The sequence below is a fragment of the Pyrgilauda ruficollis genome, unplaced genomic scaffold (assembly GCF_017590135.1).
Source record: "Pyrgilauda ruficollis isolate IOZ18807 unplaced genomic scaffold, ASM1759013v1 scaffold7, whole genome shotgun sequence".
NCBI lineage: Eukaryota > Metazoa > Chordata > Aves > Passeriformes > Passeridae > Pyrgilauda > Pyrgilauda ruficollis.
The window spans coordinates 13445986-13468430 of record NW_024528821.1 but is presented as its reverse complement, the minus strand read 5'-3'; the positions used below and the strand labels follow the sequence as shown (position 1 = coordinate 13468430).

The 22445-nt window shown below is 36.7% G+C and overlaps 1 protein-coding gene across 5 annotated transcripts in view; it reads right to left on the bottom strand.

The window, feature by feature from the left end:
• LRCH2 (leucine rich repeats and calponin homology domain containing 2) overlaps positions 1–22445 on the bottom strand; it is a 39724-nt gene that overhangs the window by 10909 nt on the left and 6370 nt on the right. For 2 of the 5 annotated variants that reach the window (XM_041485096.1, XM_041485100.1), the window contains exons 2-17: positions 15362–15506; positions 14331–14457; positions 13416–13521; positions 13173–13309; positions 12814–12947; positions 12598–12685; positions 12193–12304; positions 11782–11879; positions 11606–11673; positions 11269–11373; positions 9521–9598; positions 5628–5696; positions 4248–4296; positions 3016–3132; positions 1024–1068; positions 577–627 (exon numbers count right to left, since the gene is read on the bottom strand). In XM_041485096.1, coding sequence (XP_041341030.1) covers positions 577–627; positions 1024–1068; positions 3016–3132; positions 4248–4296; positions 5628–5696; positions 9521–9598; positions 11269–11373; positions 11606–11673; positions 11782–11879; positions 12193–12304; positions 12598–12685; positions 12814–12947; positions 13173–13309; positions 13416–13521; positions 14331–14457; positions 15362–15506 — 1529 coding nt within the window. The remainder of the gene's footprint in view (positions 1–576; positions 628–1023; positions 1069–3015; positions 3133–4247; positions 4297–5627; positions 5697–9520; positions 9599–11268; positions 11374–11605; positions 11674–11781; positions 11880–12192; positions 12305–12597; positions 12686–12813; positions 12948–13172; positions 13310–13415; positions 13522–14330; positions 14458–15361; positions 15507–22445) is intronic. The other 3 variants (XM_041485098.1, XM_041485097.1, XM_041485099.1) reach the window with 3 other exon arrangements.

Below are 22445 nucleotides of genomic sequence, written 5' to 3'. Positions count from 1 at the left end.
ACATGAGGCAGAAATGTTAATAATATTTGATTTATTTTGAGCTAAGCAGTGCAGTGCTCTCCCAGTGAGATTCCATGCACAGCTACCCCTGAATGAAGCTGGAAGGCTGCACCACAAAGGTGACACCCAGGGTTGAGAAGGATTAAAGTACTTGAGAAGTGTCACCACCTTTCGGTTCCTGGGGAAGTATAAAGTACTAAACCATAAACTTCAAATCCTCTCAGTGACTACGTGCCCTGAAGAGCAGTATTCCTTAGGAAGGCCTATCAAATATGGCAAATTTGGTTTTTGTTTCATTAGTATTTTCATCAGGAAAAATAATGGAGACAAAGCAATGCACCTTTCCTCACAGCAGTCAAAAAGAAGAACTCTAGAGGAGACCAGACTTGTAAAGGTAAAACAAGTTGTAATATCTGTCTCTATTCTATCTCTTTTTCAATTTTTATTATGATGAAATACTTCTAATTGTAATTTCAAAGGAAACAAACAGCTTTTTATATCTGCATGAAAACCTGGTGACAGCAATGAACACAAAGAAATGTTTGTTGAATGAAAAACAAACCCACAAACTTGTACCTCAGACGACACAGGAGACTGTGGGGACACATTAGTATTATCACTGTCTTGCTAAAAAGAAATCAAAAAGATGAAATTATAAAAATGAAAATGATGATTTAACAAGAAACATGAAATTATGAAATCCATGAGACATGTAACATTTATCAAGTATGCTACAAACTGGCAGCAACTAAATTTAAAATATGTAAGGCAAGGAACCACTGTTCACTGTTTATATCAAATATTAGTTTTACATCACCTCTGCTTGATAGGTGAATTAATTTTGCTATTACCAAAGCAAGCAAACATCCTACTGTTCCCCAGCAGGCAATCATGACATTTTTTTCAAATAAAAAAGTATAATAGGTATTTCTGCTATGGCTTTGGAATGCAAAGTTAATTTGTTCAAAAAAGACAAGCAAATAAATTTATTTCTTAATATTTTACACAATTACTACATCTCACCTCATCATTTTCATTTCCACTTGAACTCTTTCTGGAAGACTTATACTGCAAAACACACACAATTATTACTTTAAAATGAAAGCATGCTTTTCATTTGAACTAAAAGGCTTGCTTTCACTCAGATATTACTTATTACTAATGAAGCTGCTGAGAAAAAGGCCATGTTACAGAAACAAAGGAACAAAAAGAAACAAACCAGAAAAGAACATGACACTTCTAGGCAAGACAAGATCTTCATTAGCTGAAGAGATAAGTGCATTTTAAAACTAAACACTTGTATAATGTGAACTCTGAATGTGACAGCTGATCCAAGTGAAAAGATCTTAACAACTGCTAACACAAAACATTATTTCTTAGAAAAAATAATGCGACCTGTGAAAACTGCTTTTGTAATATGTTTCATGTGAGTAAGATTGCTTACACTTCAGGAGATTGACTTGACATTGCAAAAAATTAGATTAAAAAAGATTAAGGTTGCCTTTAAAACTTCAAAGTCTGATCACATCCTTTTATGTATTTAAGACAATGCTTTACCCACAGGTCTGTCTGATTTGTTGTGTGTTACCTTCAGCACTGTCCCACTTCCCTGATTATGCAGAAAGTGGAGACAATTAAGGAGGAATTGAAGGAAAAAAAAAAAAAAAAGCGGTATCTAAAAAAAAATAAATTTCATTGTCTATAGATCAAGTGTACTAAAAATTAAAGAAGCCTCATGCAGATCAAATTAAAGAGATCATCACTGCAAAAGTCTAAGTTTGTGGGGTGTATGTGGCCAGGCTACTCTTCATGATGTGGCACAAATGCAGGCTAAGCAAGAGACAACTGTATGTCACTGGTTTCTCACAACAGCACTGGTGCCTGTTTTTTTCCCAGTTTGCCATGGCAAACAGGCTCTGTTTCAGTGGCTTATTGCCTTGGTTTTGTAAATGAAACTATGAAACAGTGTCTTTTGTTAGTGCTACAGGCTGTTTAATTCACTTAGGAGACCCATCCAGAGCTGCATATAATATAATTTCAGGCATCTGCTTCCATCACAGAGCTCACAACTGACTGGGAAGTTATGAGGAACCACTTCTGTATTGGTAGCACAGCTCTTTAATCAGGCAAACAACTGAATTCTGTTTTACTGAGAAGTTTCTCTCTCTTTCTCCTTCAATGCTATAGCAAAAAATTAATTTCAGGATAAAAACCCTGGAAAGAGGATACAACTCCACAATCTCTTCAGGAAAAAAAAAAAAAAAAGCTTCTATAATTACAGCAATATATCTGAGATGTATGGCATGCTCTGTTCTCCCAAGAATTTAATTTCTTTGAAGTTCCCTGGCATTTCACAAAGACGTTTGATGGCAAAACCCAAGAAACTAATTTCATAAGTGACAAATTTCATTCTAATACAACCTAGCACTGCTCAGAGCTCTCCTGTTTCTCTACTTAGCCCAAAACAAACGTTTCCCAATGCTGCTACAACTTCCCCTCTGTTCTGCAGAAAGCAGACACTGGCACCTGCTGACTGAGGGTGCACACTACAGCAGCAAGGGAACACTGAAAATATTCCTTCTGAAATGAAAACTAATGCTATGAGACCCAAAAGGCATAAATCATTCCTAGAACCATGCTGCAAATAAAAGGCAATGTATCTTTTCTTTGCACTAAAAATAAGTACATAAATGGCTAAATAAAAATCCTTCCAAATAGATGGTGAAGGAACAATGACAAGATTAGTTTTTTGTTTTGCCAGAAAACAACAATTACTTTCTTTTATTTGAAAGATAAACAAAATATTTGATCAATTTTTTCATCTTGATTTCCTGCACTCTTAAATTATCCTAAATACATATATATATATATTAATCAAAAGAGTAAAATAAAAAAATTATGTTACATGCAAATTTAAAAGCATCACAACCTTTGAGGATTTACCTTTACTTAGTTTTACAATTTCTCCTACTCTTATTTAAAAGAAGTGTCATCCACCCTCACTTCCCCCATTACCTTGAAATACTCTTTTCTAATTTGTTTACTTCTCCTCCTTTCTTCATTCTGCCAGATTACTGGCTGTGTTTCTGGCCAGTGCTGCTCATCCACTGAATCCTTCTGGTTTTCCAGTGGCTATAATAGTCAGAAATACTTTTATGTAAAATGTAAACATCCCCCTTGTGTATTAGCACAAATTATTATGAACTACAATTGTTAATTGTTTGCCTGCCTCAATCTAGCTTTATGACCTGAAAGTTTAACAGTCTTAATGGTGATTCTGGTAGAAACCACTTATTTATTTTCAAATTCTAAAATATATTTCACAGAAGAAAAAGAATCTGTGAAATAATTCTTCAGAAAGTAACACTTTTCAGCATTGAGACTGATTTTCTAGGTAGGTTAGGAAACCGTCAAAGGCTGCCAGAAATACACCAGTTTCAAGTGTGGATAGCCACTAGCACATCTAATTTCTCACTGTGAATATTCATCACACAGGGAAAGGATGGCTACAACAAGACAGCTGGACTAGTTGCTGGCTGTTTCTATCTAAAAGATTATACACCCCAACAACTGGAAGAGAAATCTCTCTTTCAAAGCATTGCATTATGCAATACATACTGAGGGAACAGCTAGATTGATTCTTAAAGAATAATAAATATATATGACTACCTACTTTATGAAAACTGTAAGTAGACAATCTAAATGGACTGTTTCCTAAGGGTACCACTACATTTCTATTTCTTCTTACAAGAATATGAGGGCATTTAAAGCAATTGTAGATAACTAACAGATTGAAATAATAAAGTACTCTTTATAGTTTAACTGGAATTTTGTCATATCATGCAAGCTTCTCATTGAGGTGTGGGAAATGAAAGGCCTACATGCTTCAACCCATCTAGAAACTGCATCTAAAAACCAAACTGAACATTATGGTGAGGCAATACCTTTATATGGAAAGACATACTAAACCCAAGAAAGTAAAATTTATGCCTCATGAGCTTCAAGACCTTAAAGCTGGTACCACATGCTTTTAAAACAAAAGGCCTCCATTACAAACAAGTCAAATTGAGGCGTAACATCTCCAAAGGGTTTACATTTTCCACCACAATTAAGATACCTTCAAGAACCGCATGTATAAGCAACCATACAAATGCATAAAGTATTCTGCCATAGAGACAAAATCAAGGAAACAACAACAACAAAATCACTCCAATATAAAGCCACCACATTTACATTTGAATATTTACCTGCCAGCTATATGGGGACACTGAGGAATTCACTTCATTTGTTGAAACACTAAAAAGTAAGATGAAAGGCATTATGAAGCACACTACTTTTTTGTGTACTTTAAAACAAGTTACATGAAAATATCAAAAAAGTGGCTTCTCCACAGCACTACAGTATTTTCTTTGCCATCTGTATAAGATGGCACAATGTGGCTTAAAATATGACCATTTAACTAAAATCTGAAATCATATTTCACTCTCCTTTAACAGAACTTGACAATGGGTCTTCGACACTACAGTATTTTATTCAGCTAAAACTTCTTTTGAAATTTTTAGTTTGTTTTGTTTAAGTCTCAAAACTGCCTGTTTCATTAACAAAAAAGAGCAAAAATTTAATTCTTCCTGGATTGCCCTCTAATAAGGAAGCCTAACAGAGGTGTACACTGGAATAGGTGACAGCAACTCACAGAGAAGCTGTGGTAAGTAAGCAAGGCCTGGAAGGTTCCAGGTAACAGCTGCAGCAGGAGTCACACAAGCACAGGATGTGTGCAGCCAGCTCTGCAAAACCACAGGTACCACTGAGAGGGGAGACAGCCCAAGTAGGATGTGTCACACTGAAGGAGCTGTACTGGGTCAAGATGTTCCCCCCTGAGGTGTAGCTAACTGCACAGAGCCATTCCCACCCCACTGCTACCCAGCACCACCAGCTTTTTTCTCCCCACGTGGGTCTGGACATTTCCCAGTTCCCTAAAATCAAGGCTTTGGGTATTTCTGATATTGATGGTTTCTGGGTTTGTTGTTGTTTTTGGGGTTTTGGTTTGTGGGTTTTTTGGGGTTTTTTGCTTTGTTTTGTATGTGGGTGTTGTGCCTTTTCTTTTTTACTTCAAAGAAAAAGCCTAAGTACAGCTCCTGCAGACAGTGGATTCCTCAGTAACACACCCTGCACAAACAATAAAGGTGCTGTAGGCTGAACTCCCAGCAATGCTTTTCCAACAGCTCTTAAGAGCACAAAAGGACTGCCAAGGAGGAAAACTGAGATGCCTAAGCACAGTTCCAGTGCCACCCTGTGTAACACAGAAAAAGACATCTGCACAGCACCATCACCTGTGGGAGGAGCTACAACCTTCCCCACTGGAATTGGAGCTCTGAAGCATAAATGAATTGCTGCCATAATCAAACCTACACATTTGTTTCTGTATGACATCTACTTTCCTAAATGCTCAGAAGAACAAATTTATTTTTTTGATCTGAAAGAAGCTCAAGAATAGATTACTCTTGTAGCTTCAATTTCATCATGAGCTTTTAAAAGCATTATGACAGAAGATGGCAGTAGTAACACAATAAACAAAAATGAAAGTAATAAAAGATTGAAAGCTGTGATATATTTAAGTATATCAGTACCATTTTTCAGATTCCATTGGCTGCTTTGGCCTGTTCCTTGTGTTTACTGAAACTGAATGATTAAGAAGCCTAGGGAAAAAAAAAAGGTATTTAAAACAATTTTCTTCGAATATGTTACTTTCACTGCATCACATTTCCTGTAAATACAAAAGTCTTGAACATTAACTGGCACCTTCCATAAAACTAAAATGTGTGTGTACACATATGAAATCCAAGCCCATTCCTGCTTCCATTTGAATTAAGAGTATAATTTCCAGCTCTTGAAGAATTTCAAGTTCTGTATTTTAAGGAAGCAAAACTTGGTGATAACTCAAACCAAAATGAAGTCTCATTTTATTTTTCTCCCTAAATAGATACTATTTCAACAGATCTCACACCTGTGTAAAGTGATGCTGCTCTCAACACAAAAGACCCCACTGTTCCCTAAAATCAGAAGACAAAAGATAGTCAAGCTAAAGCAGAACAGCAAGGATAGAGACAGACTGAGCACAAAAAAGTCACTCAGGAGGGGCAGATGAGAAGGTGGCTGAGAAACAAACACTGCAAGTGCAAAGGAAATGTAGTTATAAAGGTGAGGTGGAAATTGAGAAACACAGACTAAGAACAAAATGAAAATTTTAATGCAGAATTTAATGGAAATTCCATTTTTCTAAGTGGTAAACAGCAAAAAAGCCTGAACTTACAGAGATTCAGAAAGGTGTTTTTATCTGCAGCAAACACATATCACATGTGTGTGTGTGTGCAGAGGAAGATGATACGAGCTACTATGGATGTTTTAAGTGTTAAAAATAAAATTATCAGTAACACTTAAAACTAAATGTTTTCAAGTAAGCATCACCTTGAACTTAAGTGAAAAATTCTGAACTCTCAAAGGTAGCAATATTACACTTTGGCAGTGACTTCATGTGCAGAAGTGTGACGGAAGTGTATGTACACAGAATTCTATTGAGAACTAGAATGTATTAAGAATCAGAACACAATCAACTATTCCATGGAAGCAAGTAAAACAGTAGGCCCCTTTTTATACTTCTTTACCGTTACGTAATGCAGCACAGCCATTAACTTTAAATGACTGATGATTTTTCAATCAAACTTCTCTGATTACTGTGATAACTCTGAGCTCAGTAATCTCATGTGCAGTATAAACCTCTCATTGTGTGACCCTCAGTTTAATGGGATTATGAGAAGTTAAGCCTGTAAACCTGTAAATGTCTGTAAAAGTTAAAGCCTGTAAAAGTTAAGCCTGTAAATGCCTGCTGCACTCAGTCTGCAGCATCTGCTTCCTCTATTTTGTGTTCAGAAACTAAGTTTAGAGGGGGCATTCCAGAATTAATTTATACTACAGCCTGAAAAAACTGTAACCAAAAAAAAAAACCATTCAGAGCATGGGTTATCAATCTAGAATATAAACATGCTTTTTAAAAGTCATCACTTTTTACAGAGAACCCCCATATAAACTAGCTTTGTCTTCATCTGAAAGCAATGAGAAATTCATTGGGAATTTGCAGCAAACAACAATTACAAGTAAAGAAAAAAATTAGACTCAGTTGGCTGCAACACTTGCACTAAAACTGACATTGTAGTGTAAATGCAAAGATTGTATATAATACAGGCTATTCCTTTTCTATATTTATTATATGAAACACAAGGAAAAACTATTCAAGCTAATTCTAGCATACATATACATACACTTTTCAGCTGCTTTTCACCATTTCTGTGCAACATGTATATAATTAATGATTGAGTTCATAATGAGCTAAAATTATTTACACAAAGTATATTTTTATACTTTCTAAAACAAAGCCAGTAATTTTTGAAAGCTCCTGTTTAAAAACTAAAGAATATAGATGGGAAAGTAACACTAAGTTCAGTATCTGACATCTTGCAAGCCCAGTTACAGAAATCTCAATTTCCTGTGGAATAATGAACTTGAAAGCTTTTAACTAAAGAAAATAGTGAAGAAAATTAATCTGAATATACTAAATTGCAGACAGTTGGCATAATAATTTGTACAGCTGAAAGGGGTTCAGGAAGAATCACTGCAGGCACATTAATTACTGTCTTCCAGGAAATACAATGCAAAGCAGAGTATGTAACATGAAAGTAAAAGTAGTTCGAGTTCAGAAGTTACACTCAAGTGTGGTGTTGTTGGTCTACCAATAATTTCAGCTACTGCTGCCATTCACGCCATCATTCATTAAACCCAAATCTTTATTGTATAGATCAATTATCAGGCCAAATACTGATGATCTGACTGATTCATGAACTAAGAACTTGCACAGGACGCCTGAGCTAGAACTGCAATTAATTTCCTACTGATGATTCCTAATAACCACACCAATTCTGTTGTTACAGAGGTAGCACACAAACTAATCCTCTGAAAGGGTTCTAAAACTCACACAATTTCAGAAATCTAAATTACTCAACACCCCATATTTATATATTCTACTTATATTTATATATTCTACTTCTATTATGCAAGCACAGCATCTACTCCAAAGTGCTTGACCAGATAAGTTACACTCAAGTGTGGTGTTGTTGGTCTACCAATAATTTCAGCTACTGCTGCCATTCACGCCATCATTCATTAAACCCAAATCTTTATTGTATAGATCAATTATCAGGCCAAATACTGATGATCTGACTGATTCATGAACTAAGAACTTGCACAGGACGCCTGAGCTAGAACTGCAATTAATTTCCTACTGATGATTCCTAATAACCACACCAATTCTGTTGTTACAGAGGTAGCACACAAACTAATCCTCTGAAAGGGTTCTAAAACTCACACAATTTCAAAAATCTAAATTACTCAACACCCCATATTTATATATTCTACTTATATTTATATATTCTACTTCTATTATGCAAGCACAGCATCTACTCCGAAGTGCTTGACCAGATGAGAGAGAAAGACAATGGCAAGACCAACAAAGATACTGGAAAATATATTCTCAAGTGTCAGGATTGAAAGAGTGGAATCTCTTCTCAGCAACTTATACTTTCAGATTTTTTGCAAACACAACAATGATTAACAGACATAAATGAAGTGAAAATGGTAGATTTATTTTAAGGTTAGCTATTTTCAAGTTTACACAAGCAAGTACTACCTTCAATCTCTAAAATGTAAAAAGACACTAGAAATCCTGTGCAGTGAGACAAAGAGGATTTATTTTCAACTCATTCCAGAGCAGTCCACTGACTTCACTTTGGGATCAAAGCTGTCCTCTTCTGGATTTGGACAGTTTTAGGAAATCACTACTGACAGGGAAGAACCCAGACTTAATTTTGATGCAAATTCAAAGAGCCTCATTTGGAACCAATGAAAATTAGTTAATCTAAACTATCCTACTGTCTTTTGAAAAAGACAAGGAGTATCCAGACTAAGTTACAGAGCTTCAATTTATAAGGCAATGAAGTCTGAAATCACTTGATTCAACACCTCCATGTCTGAGTACAGTCTACACTATACTCCAATTTTATGTTACTGGTGAGGTTTGTATATTACAAATACTTCCACCATGGGTCAAATGCAAAACAAATTATCTCTGAAAACAATCACTTTAAAACCAAAGTATCAAACAAACAACACAAAACCACAAAACAAACAAAACCCCAAAAAACTTAAAGCGCCACTTTGCATGAGATACTATATCTGAGGTTGTATACTTAAAGAAAAAGAAAAGCCTTTAAGGTTTGGACTCAAGTGTTTTTTGGAGAATTGCCTAATTAAGTATTTTTCTTAATATTTAATCCTAAAGAATAAAGAATGTATTGCAAACTGGTTTTGACAGCAAAACATCTTAGGCTAACTCAGCCAATCCCTTTAACTCTGTGTTTGCTCAGGAAATGGCCAAGAGCATTTCTTTTGTCCACACTTTAACTCTTTATACCTTGATGCACGTCCTGCCGCCCTGGTCCTCTGGAAGAGCTTTTCACTGAATGAAGTTCTATAGCTTAGTGGCCTTCGTCTGTATTCACATTTCATGCACACCAAAGCCAAAGACGGAAGGAGGAAGCAGGATAGGTTGATGGGAGAGGACAGGGAAGTCATTAGCATAGCAAGCAAAAGGAGAGGAGACTGTATAATATTACAAAAACATACACTGAACAAACAGAAATGTGATTAGTAAGGAGTTATTTTGTGATGCTTAACTTCCCTGAGGATTCTTTTCACTGATTGACCATGTCTTCAACAAATAAGCACATACAGATCTTCACTAAATGCTAAATAACATTCTTATTGCCAGTTAAAAAACACCATGGATTCAAAATCAGGGCTAAATTTTCTGTTAGAGGAGATTTTGAGCTCATGTACCTAAAGATACATAAACAAACTTTAAAATATAAAGGCTAAAAACTAAGAAACAAAACTTAAGAAGTATCAAGATTGCACATCTGCATCATTCAAGACAAAGCAGTACAATTAACAAGACCACTGCATCAAGACACAACAACATATGACGAGTAAAATTCAAGCTGCAGTACTTCAGAAGAGGAGTGACTTGGCATTTCAAATGATTAGATAACCAGGAAATATGTAATCAAACAAGAGCCTTGTGCAACATAAATAACCATCATATAAAAATCTAATATGAGAAAGACACCCTCATTCTCCCTTCCTTAACAGGAGAAAATGATGCATTCTTGGCCTTTTTTGCAGTACTTTAGGTACTGAGAATACACTAACATTAAATTAAGATTTCATTCCTATTTTTCACCTCCCTGTGAACAACCAATTCTTGAATGCAGGGCTTGAAGTTCTAAGCAAAACCTATTTTATCTTTCACACATGCACACTACTGTTACTATATTTACCTAATATAAAATGCTGGTGAATTTTTAAGACCCTGCAATTCATAGTACTGGGATCTCAGTTTCTCTGAGAGCTTCATGTATATTTCAACAATCTTAAAAGCAAAGCAGCAGAATCTCATAATTACACACAAATTTCAAAGAAAAGAACATAGCATTAAAGTTGGTATGAACTTACATCCATTACTGTGGGATACTGAATGAGTGTTATGAACTATTTTAGTTAATGAACTACTATTAATACAACTTCCACCTCTCAGAGGAGCTTACTCTAGAAGTACCTTACAGCATTTGCCTGTGGTAAAGGACAGAAACTGTTCCTACACCAGCCGGGCCATTTCTATGTGACTCCAGCTATTTCTTCCTGTTCTTCATCTCTCACAGTTGCTAACTCGTTCTATTACATTCCTTTAATCTGCTGCTTGTTCCATGGCTCCTTTTCAAGAATTGTTCTGTTGAGATGCCCATAATGAAGCAGAGAAAGGCAGGCAGTTGAAATGATTTATTTTTATCCATAGATATTGTCATTTGACATAATAATGTTCAAACAAATTTCCCCTTCAGTCCACAGGATATTGACTGAAGGAAGTACAACCTAAATTAGCTTGTATCTGAATAAAGATAACCAGTCATAAACAAACTGTAGGGAAGTTGTGTAATTCAGACAAGAAACACAGGACAGGTATCTTGACAGAGTCTGTCACTTCACTCCTTAACAGCTAGACAAAACTGTTCTCAAAATAAGTTGTCAAAAGCCTCTGGGTACAAGAGAGGTTAAAGAACAAATTAATTGTAACACAAGTTATTTTAACTAATATTGTTATACCTGTGTTTTTGTTCTTGCTGCAACAACTGAGCTGCAATTTTTCTCAAGTCAGTAACTTCTTTGAGTTCATCATCATCTTCAGCCAGCAGCTGTTCTTTCTGAAGTCTGAAAAATTAAACATTAGTGACCTGCCTGACTTCAGTGAAGCAAGAAACAGAAATGGCTCATTATGGCAGTAACTAAGTAATGCTCCTTGTAAGTTTATCCTCTGTCCAAGAGGAACACTTTGTTCAGTATGAGAATTCTTTCCGCCATATGCAAGGAGTTTAAAAAATCCCCCACTATCACCCCTGCCACTACCAGTAAAACCAACTCAAAAAAGATGAAGAAGATTTACCTTTTTTCATCCCCCCAGTCCTCATTTTGTTCTATTTTCTGGGATTTCTCAGGATGTTTTCCCCGTTCCTTCAACAAAATGGAAAAAAAAAAAAAGTCAGAATTTAATTAAGGCAGAAAAAAAAGAAAAAAAAATCAAGGCTACTGAACAGTTTTTCTTTTGTCAGTCTCTGGTACCTTGACATAGGAGAGCAGGGGGCCAATCTGTGCATCTCCCTGCTCAGGAAGAGCTCCCTCCTCGGTGCTGGGATCAATGTAGTCAAATGCCTCTTGGTCTAGGGAGGATTTATGAAGAATAGGAAAGACATCAAAACAGTTCTCTTGATCAAATGTTATTCCTGAGAGAAATAAGTACTTATAAAAAATGTCAGATAAAGATAAAACATAGTAATTGTGCCTTCCTAAGCTAGCAATATTTTTTTCCTTTCTCTCAAGCCTTTTCTGCTTGTGATTATTACATTGTTTTCTGAACTGCTGAATATAAAATGTCAACACATGATCCTGCCATTTTGTGCCATTTTCTTACATTATATTACCTAAGCAAAGTATCTCTGTTACCTAAAACAACAAATGTACAACTGGTATTACCTTTCTGTGGATCGAGTTTACTTCCCGTTACGTGATTGTCGTTCCTTAATGTCTGTTCCCTTGTTGATTCTGACACCTGGGAGTGAAGGCTGATTGTATCATCATCAGATGGCTGCAAAGACACTCACATTTAGTGCAGAACTGACATGGAAATGGTGTTATTATATGATTTCCTACATTCCCATCATATCATATTAATTAGAATCAACCGTAATCAGAAAAATTAAAGAAATATATAAATAATTTGTGTCTGATACGGCAGTCTAAAGGTTTAAACTCAATTGTACACATACTGAAAGAATATTAAATGCAACTTACTGAGGTATTTCTCAAATGATATAAAGTACAAAGGAAAAAGTTCTAAAAAATCAGAAATTACACATTCAACTGTGAAAAAATACTCACTTCTGTAGTGGACAACCTTTTATCCCCATTATCACTTCCAATGCCAGAGTCTGGTCCATGGTTTTTATTGGGATAAAAGTCTTCCATGCTACATTAAGAAAAACAACACACAAAATGCCCACACAAGTATGAAAGAAACAGTAGTTTTACTTTCCATAAGAAAATAAACATCCTTCTCAAAATATGTTCTCTATACTCAAAAACTCCACTACTCACCTGTCTGTGAGTGGCTGGGAAGGGATTCGTTTGCCTAATGATGGAAGATCCAAGGAATCTGGTTTTTTATCTATTCTGAGGCACGCCTGAATACTGAGGAATTTAAATATATGTACTTTGCCTTTTAAACATATCTGTTAGGAAACACAGGAACAAGAAGAAGTCTTAATTACACAGCATGTCTGCTAAGAATACACCCCAAGAAATACCTGCAGCACTGCATTTACAGTCACAACACCCCAAAAGCAGAAATACACAAAATACAGCTAAATAAAAAAGAAAACTTGATTGGTATAACTTAAATAGCTTCCTCTAAAATCCTAGTGCAAATTTCTGTACTTGTGTGCTTTAATACTAACCTGTGCTGGTGGTATCTGCATTGGATTGTTATCCAAAACTATAACTTGTAAGTGACGTAACTTTCTGTAACAAATGGGAATTTCTGTAATTTTATTACAAGAAAAATCCAGCTTTACCAAGGGAAGGTCTCCTAATTCTGCATTCAGGGAAAAAAAGCAAACAAACAAAAAAAAAGGATCAGTTATCTTCTTAACACTTTGCCTAATTTGCCTACATCAGTGGAAAGAAGATGAGTAGCTCACCATCTGGCAACATATGGAGATTATTTCTTCTAATGTTCAATTCTCTAAGTGACTGCAATTTTCCTATTTGCTGGGGAAGAACTTGAAGTTCATTACAGCTAATATCCTAAGAAAGATATAATTAAAAAATCAACTGAACATCTTAAATGAAATTACACAGAAGAATACTGTGATCAAAACTATTATAAAGCATACTATTAAAAGAAAAGAAATCTGAGAAAAGAAACCAAACTATCTTGGATTTTCCATGGAGAAGATGTACCATAACAGATCTTGCTGGTTTTTAAGGTATTTAGCGATTCCAAAAATTCAATTCAAGAAGTTAAATCAATGAATGATGAAATACTGGGTTTGAAATGAATACTGTAGCCTAGGAATGAGGAGCTCCTGGTGCAATTCCCAGAACTGTCAAAAACTTCTTGTGCTATTGCTGGCAATTGACTGGCATTCTGCTCCTCTTCCAAAAATTCTTTTTCCTCAATAAACCTTGAACCACCCCATGAAACTAAAAAAGAGCAGGCAATAGCAATAGCAGGCTCACCAGATTTTTGGATACAAGCACTAGAGGGTGACAAAGCTGCATCAAGTGAACACAGACTACAGCTATTTCTGGCACTAATTTAATATTAATTTATGTAGACCAGAGTGATTAAATAATCACAGAGCCTTTCCAGCCTTCTTATGTTCTAAATAGGTATATCACAGCTACTGGAATGAAACTCTCTACTATGTCCTCAATCACCATCAAGCATACATTCTGGGTTTCACAACACTGAATTTAAATTGTATAGTTCTATATTTAAAATATATTAATACTTTATTATAATGAATATATGATTGAGATATATATATCGTGCATATATACATATAATGCTTATAAGTGTACTTACTATAAAGATTCACAGTTGTACTTACCAATTCCATTAGATCTCTCAACTTTCCAATTTCCTCTGGAATGGAGACCAGCTTGTTATTGCTGACAACCAGAACTTTCAGTGGAAGATCAAACAGATATTTTGGCAATGTTGACAAAAGATTTCGACTTGAAAGCAAGAAAAAGGGACAAGAAAGGTTGAATTATAATCTCATATAGCTCTCAGGGAGTCTGAGATTAATATTGTACAACTTTTCTCCCACCCCAGATCACATTCTCCACCTATTACAATTTCATCTACAGTGTCCATCACAAATTCCTTATCAGATACAGCCTATTTCAGGTATATGAATTTTAGATCCCCATTTTACTTAATAAAATAAGGATGTACTAGGACAGAATCTAACACCAAAATGTACAGAGAAATCTGTTAAAACAACTAAAGCTTGACACTTGCTTTTATCCTACTGGTACCTTCAGAAGAACCACCTGATCTGACAGTCTGCCAAGCCAGAACTTTATACTGTTTATATTGCTTCTCATGTCATGTTGTTGGGACCCTCCTGAGCTGTCACAAAAAGTTTTAAACTTTTAATTATTTTGCTGAGCAACAGGCTGGAAAGTAAGCCTTAATTAAAATGTTTTAAAAGGTTTTGGGGATTTAAATAGCTCTTAACTGAGAAAACTGTTTTGGATTTGATGCAGCTAATATCAGAAACAAGGAGTATTGTGGAAAACAGGGTCGGGAGAGTTTTCTAGATTCCCTCACCTTCCAGAGCTCATATCCATCTTCTGTTCTAGTGAGAAAATCCAACCATATGTTTTCCAAGTTTAAAAAGAGGAGTACAGCAGTGGATGTAAATAATGTGCAAAATGAGCAGGACTTTCTGGCCACAGTAATTTAGCCTATTGATAGCAGCAAATTTCTATAGCTGTGGTTCCTGAACATTGTCTGTCTACATAACATCAAAAACAAAAAAAAATCTGCAAAAACAATGACCTGATGAAGCAAAATGCCAACTCTCTAAGGAGATATGTTAAATAAAGACCAAAACCAAACACCATTACTCACCTAATATTAAGGTAGGTAAGCATTTGCAGGTTTTTAATAGATTCTGGAATAGATTTGATGCAGTTGTGATACAAATTTAAAGTTTCCAGTGGTGCAAACAGCCAGACATCAGGAGGAATTTCAGTAAATCTGTTCTTTGAAAGATCTAGAAGCAAAGAGAAAAAAAAAATTCCTTTTTTAGTCAAGACTTTCCCTGCAGTAAGAAGAGATAAAAGTACCCACTGTTATTCTTGTCATGCTCCTAAAAATTAAGGTGTTGCAAGAAGTGTAAAATAATTCAGTTTTACCAGATGCTACCGCATATAATTAATACACAAAAGAGCCTTAAAATACTGAAAGATTATTGCTCAATATGCAATTACAACAAAGTAGAAGAGTGACAGGAATTCAAAAATTCATTTCCTACTACATAGTTACAGTTACAATGACACTGAATATCAATTATGATTGTCCCCCCTCTATCAAGTCTTTGTTCTGTGCAATTCTTGGGTTTCTTCCCCTCCAACTCTAGGCACCACAGTAAATCAAGGCAAAAACTCAAAGTTATTTTTCCTGTTTGACAGCTACATTAGAATCCAATGTCATTGTACAATGTATCTGCAATGCTAAAGTCAAGTTCCCAAAGCATCCTTACACAGTAATTGACAGAGAAACACAATTCTTGAGCTAAAGTTATTATGACAATGCATGACTGCATTTTGCATATCTGCATGCAGGAGTTATGAGAAAACAGAGCATTACCAAAATGCACAGCACCTCTGACTATATGAAACCTTGAAAAGAACCAGAAAATACAAATGAAATGTGACCCAAGAATCCTGGAAATTATCAGCTAAACTACCAAAGCCTGTGCCATCAAAAGTCCACCAAACCACCTTGGAAGAAAGAGATATTTACTTGAGAACAACTGCCTAGTCTTCTGAAAGGAACTCTGGCTGCCAACCCAAGACATTTCAAAAGGATGTGGTTTCTCAGAAATGCTGAACAAACTCTTTTAACAGAGAAGTAATAGAGATCCCTTGCTATTTCAGACTTTAGTTCTCAATTTTTAGCACTCACATGGAATAACTGTTGCTGCTTAGCTCCCATTACATTATCACTGGAACGAACAGTTCTGCAAAAGGTCTAGAAAAGGGTTGGAAAATTGGCTCCAAGTCACTGTCAGGTTCAAAGAGAGCTCAACAACCTGAAGTTCAACTGGCAAAGCAGCTACGAGCAGCATTTCTCAGGGCCAACACTGGGATCAATATTGCTTAGCTTCTTCATCACCAACCTGGCAAACAGGACAGAATGTGCCTCCAGGAAGTGCAGAGACAGCACGCAGCTGGAGGGATGGGATGAGAGCCAGGACCTCCCCTGGCAGACACCCAGAGTGAATAAAGGCTCACCTGAGGCAGATCCCTGCTCACAGCAGTGAGAGCTGCAGGACAGCAGGGTACAGGAAAACTGTGCAGAGAACATCCCCTGATGCTGCACACAACAGGCTGAATGCAGGACACCAGGGTGCTGGGCAGAGGGAACAGCCTCCACAGTGTGCTGCAGGTGACCAGCAAAGAAAATGGACTGGGACAATGAAACACCATCTTCCTGGGGAGTTATTTTTGGCAGTAACTTTAACTTTACCTCTTGAAGTCTAAAATACGTGAAATTTTGTGTGCTATCTGGCTGTCATTCCATTATTAATAAAAAACATTCTCAGGCTTAAGTATCACAAAGTCTTCCTAAAAATCAGGGTATCCACTGCTGGTCAAGAACTCTGCAAACTCTATCTGCAAGAGGCAGATAAATACATTCCTAGGTTGAAGGAGTGGCATTGTTAATTAACTGTGAGAAAAATGGAATAAAGTTAACTACAACTGAACATCGCAACAGAAACAACTGAACATGTCAACAAAACCTAAAAGCTTATTAAAGAAATTAGCATGCTTGATAAAGTTTTCACAACCAGTGAAGTTCATTTTCTGTTTTCCACTAAATCAGTTTTCAAATGTTACAGAAAAATGACAGCTTTCACACAAAGGTTTTCTGCAAAACCCTTCTTAAACAAATGCTCTCTTGTTCCAATATTCAGCAGAGTGCAACACCTGCATGCACAAGAGATGCCCCCAGTTTTATTGCTGGCCCAGTTGTACAATCTCCACCACATGCTGAAGCCTTTAATACAACCCCATTGTGAAAAAAAAAACCAAACAAAAAAACCCCAAAAAACAGCTTTAAGCCTCTTCCTGGTTTGGTTTAACCAGCAGCTGGAAAGGTGACTGCAGGCTGGTACAAAGATCTAGTCCACAAAACAAATGACGGAATCCCACCCTACCCAGGAGCAGCACTCTAGACCTGAACAAGAAGGCTCAAGGGCACCACAAAAATTTTGCTGCTGTATTTGCTTCCAGCCACACCTCAACCACGCATCTTGGAAAGTCCCAGGTTAAAAACAGCTTTGCTATTTCTTCTGCAGAAATAAAATCTAGAGGCAAGGCCAGACAACAATCAGAGGATGCACCCATTCTCTCCTCTGGATGAGTGGACCAGGGGTGTAATACCCACAGGGAACATAAACCAGCTCTGGTTTCCAGCCTGGCCTGACACAGATCACAGCAGCACAGTCTGGCTGGAGCCCCTCAGTGTGCCCTGGTACAGAACCCATACAGCTGCACATCAAAATACATACCAAGGTCACTGTATTTGTGTATTACTGTAGAAACCACTTTTCTGGAAACAATTCCTTTGAAGACACTGTGGGGCAAGGATTACACTTTTTTATTATGAAACCCAGAAATCCTATTAGAATAGGAAATGACACCCACTATCTCTCTACAATAAAATAAAAAAAAAAGTAAATTAAGAGATGGGAGATAGCATGACTTCTATTCCAAGCAATTTTTCATTCCATCATTGCAAAACAGCACTAGAATAGCTCCAGGGGTTGGTCCAGATTTTTATGAAGAGAAAAATTTGAGTATCTACAGTTTTCCACCATATTCTCATATTGAATGTAATTGCAGCTTTTTAAAACCAAGTAAAGCTATTTTTATCCAACCTAAAGGATGATTTCCACTCCAAAAACATTTTCATAACAAGCAATAAGTTTATGAGGTAATATTGCCTATTATGGTAAATAAAATGTAGATGTGAAACGTATGCAATTTAGGTACTTTTTGAAGACTAATAATACAACAGATGACCAAGAAAATACAGTCTGAAAAAAGGAAGGAACTTTAGTAACAGAGTGCTCCTCTATAAACAAGACAGCTTCCATCTCACCTGAAAGCAGGCTGCTAGCACTTGAGATGGCTTTTTAAGGGTTAATGGAGGAGCAAGGAAAGCTGCTAAATGCAGAAACACAGATGATTTAGGTTGACAACTCCTCTAGAAGTGAGATTATAGGAATCCTTTGCTTAACCAGTTTAGACTGGAAAACTCTCAGTGAGAGTGTTACGTGAGGACTAACCAGAAGACACTACCCATGCCTGCTCATGAATCACTGGGTATTTCAATATATTATCTCTGCAGGAACAATCAAAGTGAGAAGTACACCATTACTAAGGTTAAATTTGAAAGAGGAACTAGAAAAATATGAAGAAGTCAGTTGCCCTTTAGTTTTCTTTTAACAGAAAAAGTAAAGTCTCTAGTTACTATAAGATGGTGATTAAAAAACAATATGCAGAAAGATCAAAAGGAAAGAATTCTAGGAAATCAGTCTGGAAGGAAAGCTATAAGAAGTGAGAAGTTACCTTCTATCAATTTAAGCCATGATCAAGAAGGAAAACAAAAAGCTTAAGCTGTCAAGTTGTGCAGTGTGTAGCAGCAGTGTGCAGCCAGGTATTTAAGTAGTATTACCATCACATTTGCCTTGGTTTTGCATTTTCCCTAAGAATGCAGTAGGGCTATCCATCAGGAACACGCTGATACAACACACTGGCCTTTTATTTAAACCAGTACAATTCCTTTTATATTCACGTATTACATACAATACATGTTGAATTTTAAACAGAATGCTCAGCTAGGAAATTTACACTGAACCTCATCTTGATATTATAATATTTTTCATAAAAATATGTTTCTGATCCAGGATATTGGTGTTAGGCTTATGCTCCAAAACTGTATTAAGAAACAAGGTCATAAAACCCCCACATTCCTCATCCCACAAAACCCAGAACTGCTCTCCTAACTCATCACAGATAGATTTTCCTAGCCAGCTTTTCTAGCAATGCTTTAGCCTAAGCCAAACAAAATCCAAGAACAGTTGTAAATGTAAAATTAATCCTACAGAAGATAAAATAGATGCTTAAAAACAAGTGTTCAGATCTGATTCCAAAGATACTCCTTTAGTCATGAATAAAAGAGAAAGAAACATGAACATGAATCTCAGATCACCACACAGAACATGGGTAAAACTCATTTGTATGTCAGATGCAAGATAATTCTGGAGAAGGAAAAAGTGGCCTCAAACACTACAGAAACACCTGCATGTGGCATCTGCAGGAGGAACAAGTTGTCAATGTGCACAAACCATTGACTGAAGAAAGCTTGTTACATAAACAATGAAACGGGTTTGCTCATGCTATTTCTGTGCCATTTCTGTGGTTAGTCACAGTGGACAGATCTCTTCCTGCCTTGGTTACTTTCTCAACAAACTGGAGAAGGAGACTCAGGAGAAAGGAACTCTTCAGCTCCCCAAGCTCACCTCAAATGGGATGTCCTTCTAGCATTTCCCTCAAACTCTACACATCTACTTGTAGTTTCACAGTTCCAATCTTAATGCATGATGAGTGACAGAAATGTTTTAAAAATTTCCCTTCAAAGAAAAAAACAAACCTGGATAATTAAATAATAAAAACCAGAATTCTTCAGACTTACTTATGTTGCAAAATAAAGTACTGAACAATTAAAATACATCCAGATGTAGAATGATTTCCCATACTGATATAAACAGCAATCATTTCAGTTGTAAAAGAGACCAAAAATGTAGAACTTACTGGCAAAGAATGTTCAAGAATTACAGCACCATAAATCTATGTAACTGAATTTCACATACAAATCAACATTTGCTCTCCAACATCAACAGCAATGGTGAAGGACGACACAGAACAATCTGAGCACCCATCAGCTCTTATGCACAGTAACGAAGCTGGGAATACCTGCCAAAACCCTGCAGCTCTCAGGAAACCACAAAACGTCAAGGAAAGCTACGTACATTTGAAGTCTACTCTTAAAAGCTTATGTAGCAATATTTAATTTGATTTTTATCTGTTGTGTATACACAAGTCAAGTAGAAGCAGTCTGTCTTCTGTTTAAATGAAAGAGAAAACACTCCCAGGACTAGAGGTTGCTACAAGCAGATTTTACTTTTTTTCAACTGGGCATTTGACAGCATGGAATAGCTTCTGGTTTTGTGAAAAGGTATTACAAACAGATATCAAAATGGCATTTGGATCCTAAATCCAACAGCTGAAGATCTAGGAAACACCTGCTTTATGGTTATCCCTGCCCCTAAGTTTAGTTACAGACTTCATCTGTGCAATTAAAATGACACACAAAGAAACTGCACACAACCACATAATTGAGTTTTCTCATCAAGTACAGAGGAAGGGCTGTACAGGCAACAAGAAATTCCATTTGACAGTATCTAAGTTCTTGGCTTTTCATGCTAATCAACACTTCTGAAGAAAAATAAAATGCTTTTTAAAAATACACTTTAGTACTTTTGAGACTTCAATAAAAAACAAAACACCCTGTCAGACTGAACAGTTCTTCCGCATGACAGAAATGTTTCTGTAACTGGCCAGACCAATGATTGTCTCTCACACTTCTGCTACCAGGGAGAAAGAACTGAGATCCAGCACACTGGCTCTGAAATCAAAGCAGCCTTAAGGAACCCACTATTCCAGCCCACCCTCACTAAGCCCAGTCTCCCAGTCTACACTGGGTGCACCCACACTGAACATGTCTAAATTAGCAGTTTGATTCAAGCAATTCTTGTTTTTCATGTAAGCTGCCTCTGCTCACCACATGTTGGTTCAAGTATGTGAGGTTTTTCCTGAAATCTGTACCAGTAGAAAACTAAACCAGGAGCTCTGATCTAAAGACTGGAACAAGTGGGGGGCATGCTGGTGCTGATCTGCTGCACAGCATTGCCAGCGTCATCCACACAAATCAGATTTGTTACTTGAGGTGCAACAAGTACACTTGAGAGAGACACTGATTATTTATTTCAGAGTTATGCAAGCCTGGGTGCTCAGGGGTATTCTGCAAGTCAAGCACAGCAACTATTAAAACTTCTTACTATTTACAAATTTTAGCAATGAAAGGAATTAGTGTTCATTGGCCACAAGTGACATAGTTCTCTTTACAATCAGTATTCTATCTTCTATAGGCTAAGGATCTCTCTTGTTTCTCATGCTAATTACTCCATGTGCCCAGTCTCTCTTCCTTTGGGTCAGTGGGCTTCTTGGGTTGGTGGTCCATCAGTCACTGCTGTGATCTCCCCCTGTCACAACTACCTTTTATCCACTCAGAACTGATTCAGAGAGATGCTGAGTTGGTTGCATAGGCTTCATCCTTATCTCAGGGTTCTGCCAACTGTCCCTGTGCCCTGTAAGTTCTGCACTCCCTGTGCCCACTCTCGGTGTTATATCCTTCTTCCCAAGCCTTTTTAACTGCCCCCACACCTGAGATCACTGAAGCCTGCCAAGCCCTAAGTCCTAACAAGGCAACTCTTAAACCAGTAGTTTGTTTTTTTAACACCTGGACATCATTTAGGTCTTAGTTGTTATTTGCTTCACGGATTAAATTTGCCTCCTTGCCGAGGAGGCTTGAAAGTACATGAAGATCAAGGAACATCCTTTCTCAAGAAAAGTTTATATATTCCACATTTTGCAACATGAGGATGAACTCAACAGATGAACAGATTAATTCTTCACCACATTGCAACATTAGAAAGGTCCGGACGTTTCCAAAACAAGGTAACACAGTGCTCCAAATCTGAAGTGTGTTCAGCTATTTTAGCACAGCATGATTTAAATGGAAAATAAAGAACACATAACCAGGATCACTCCTCGGTCTGGCATGTGAAGGTGTAAATTCA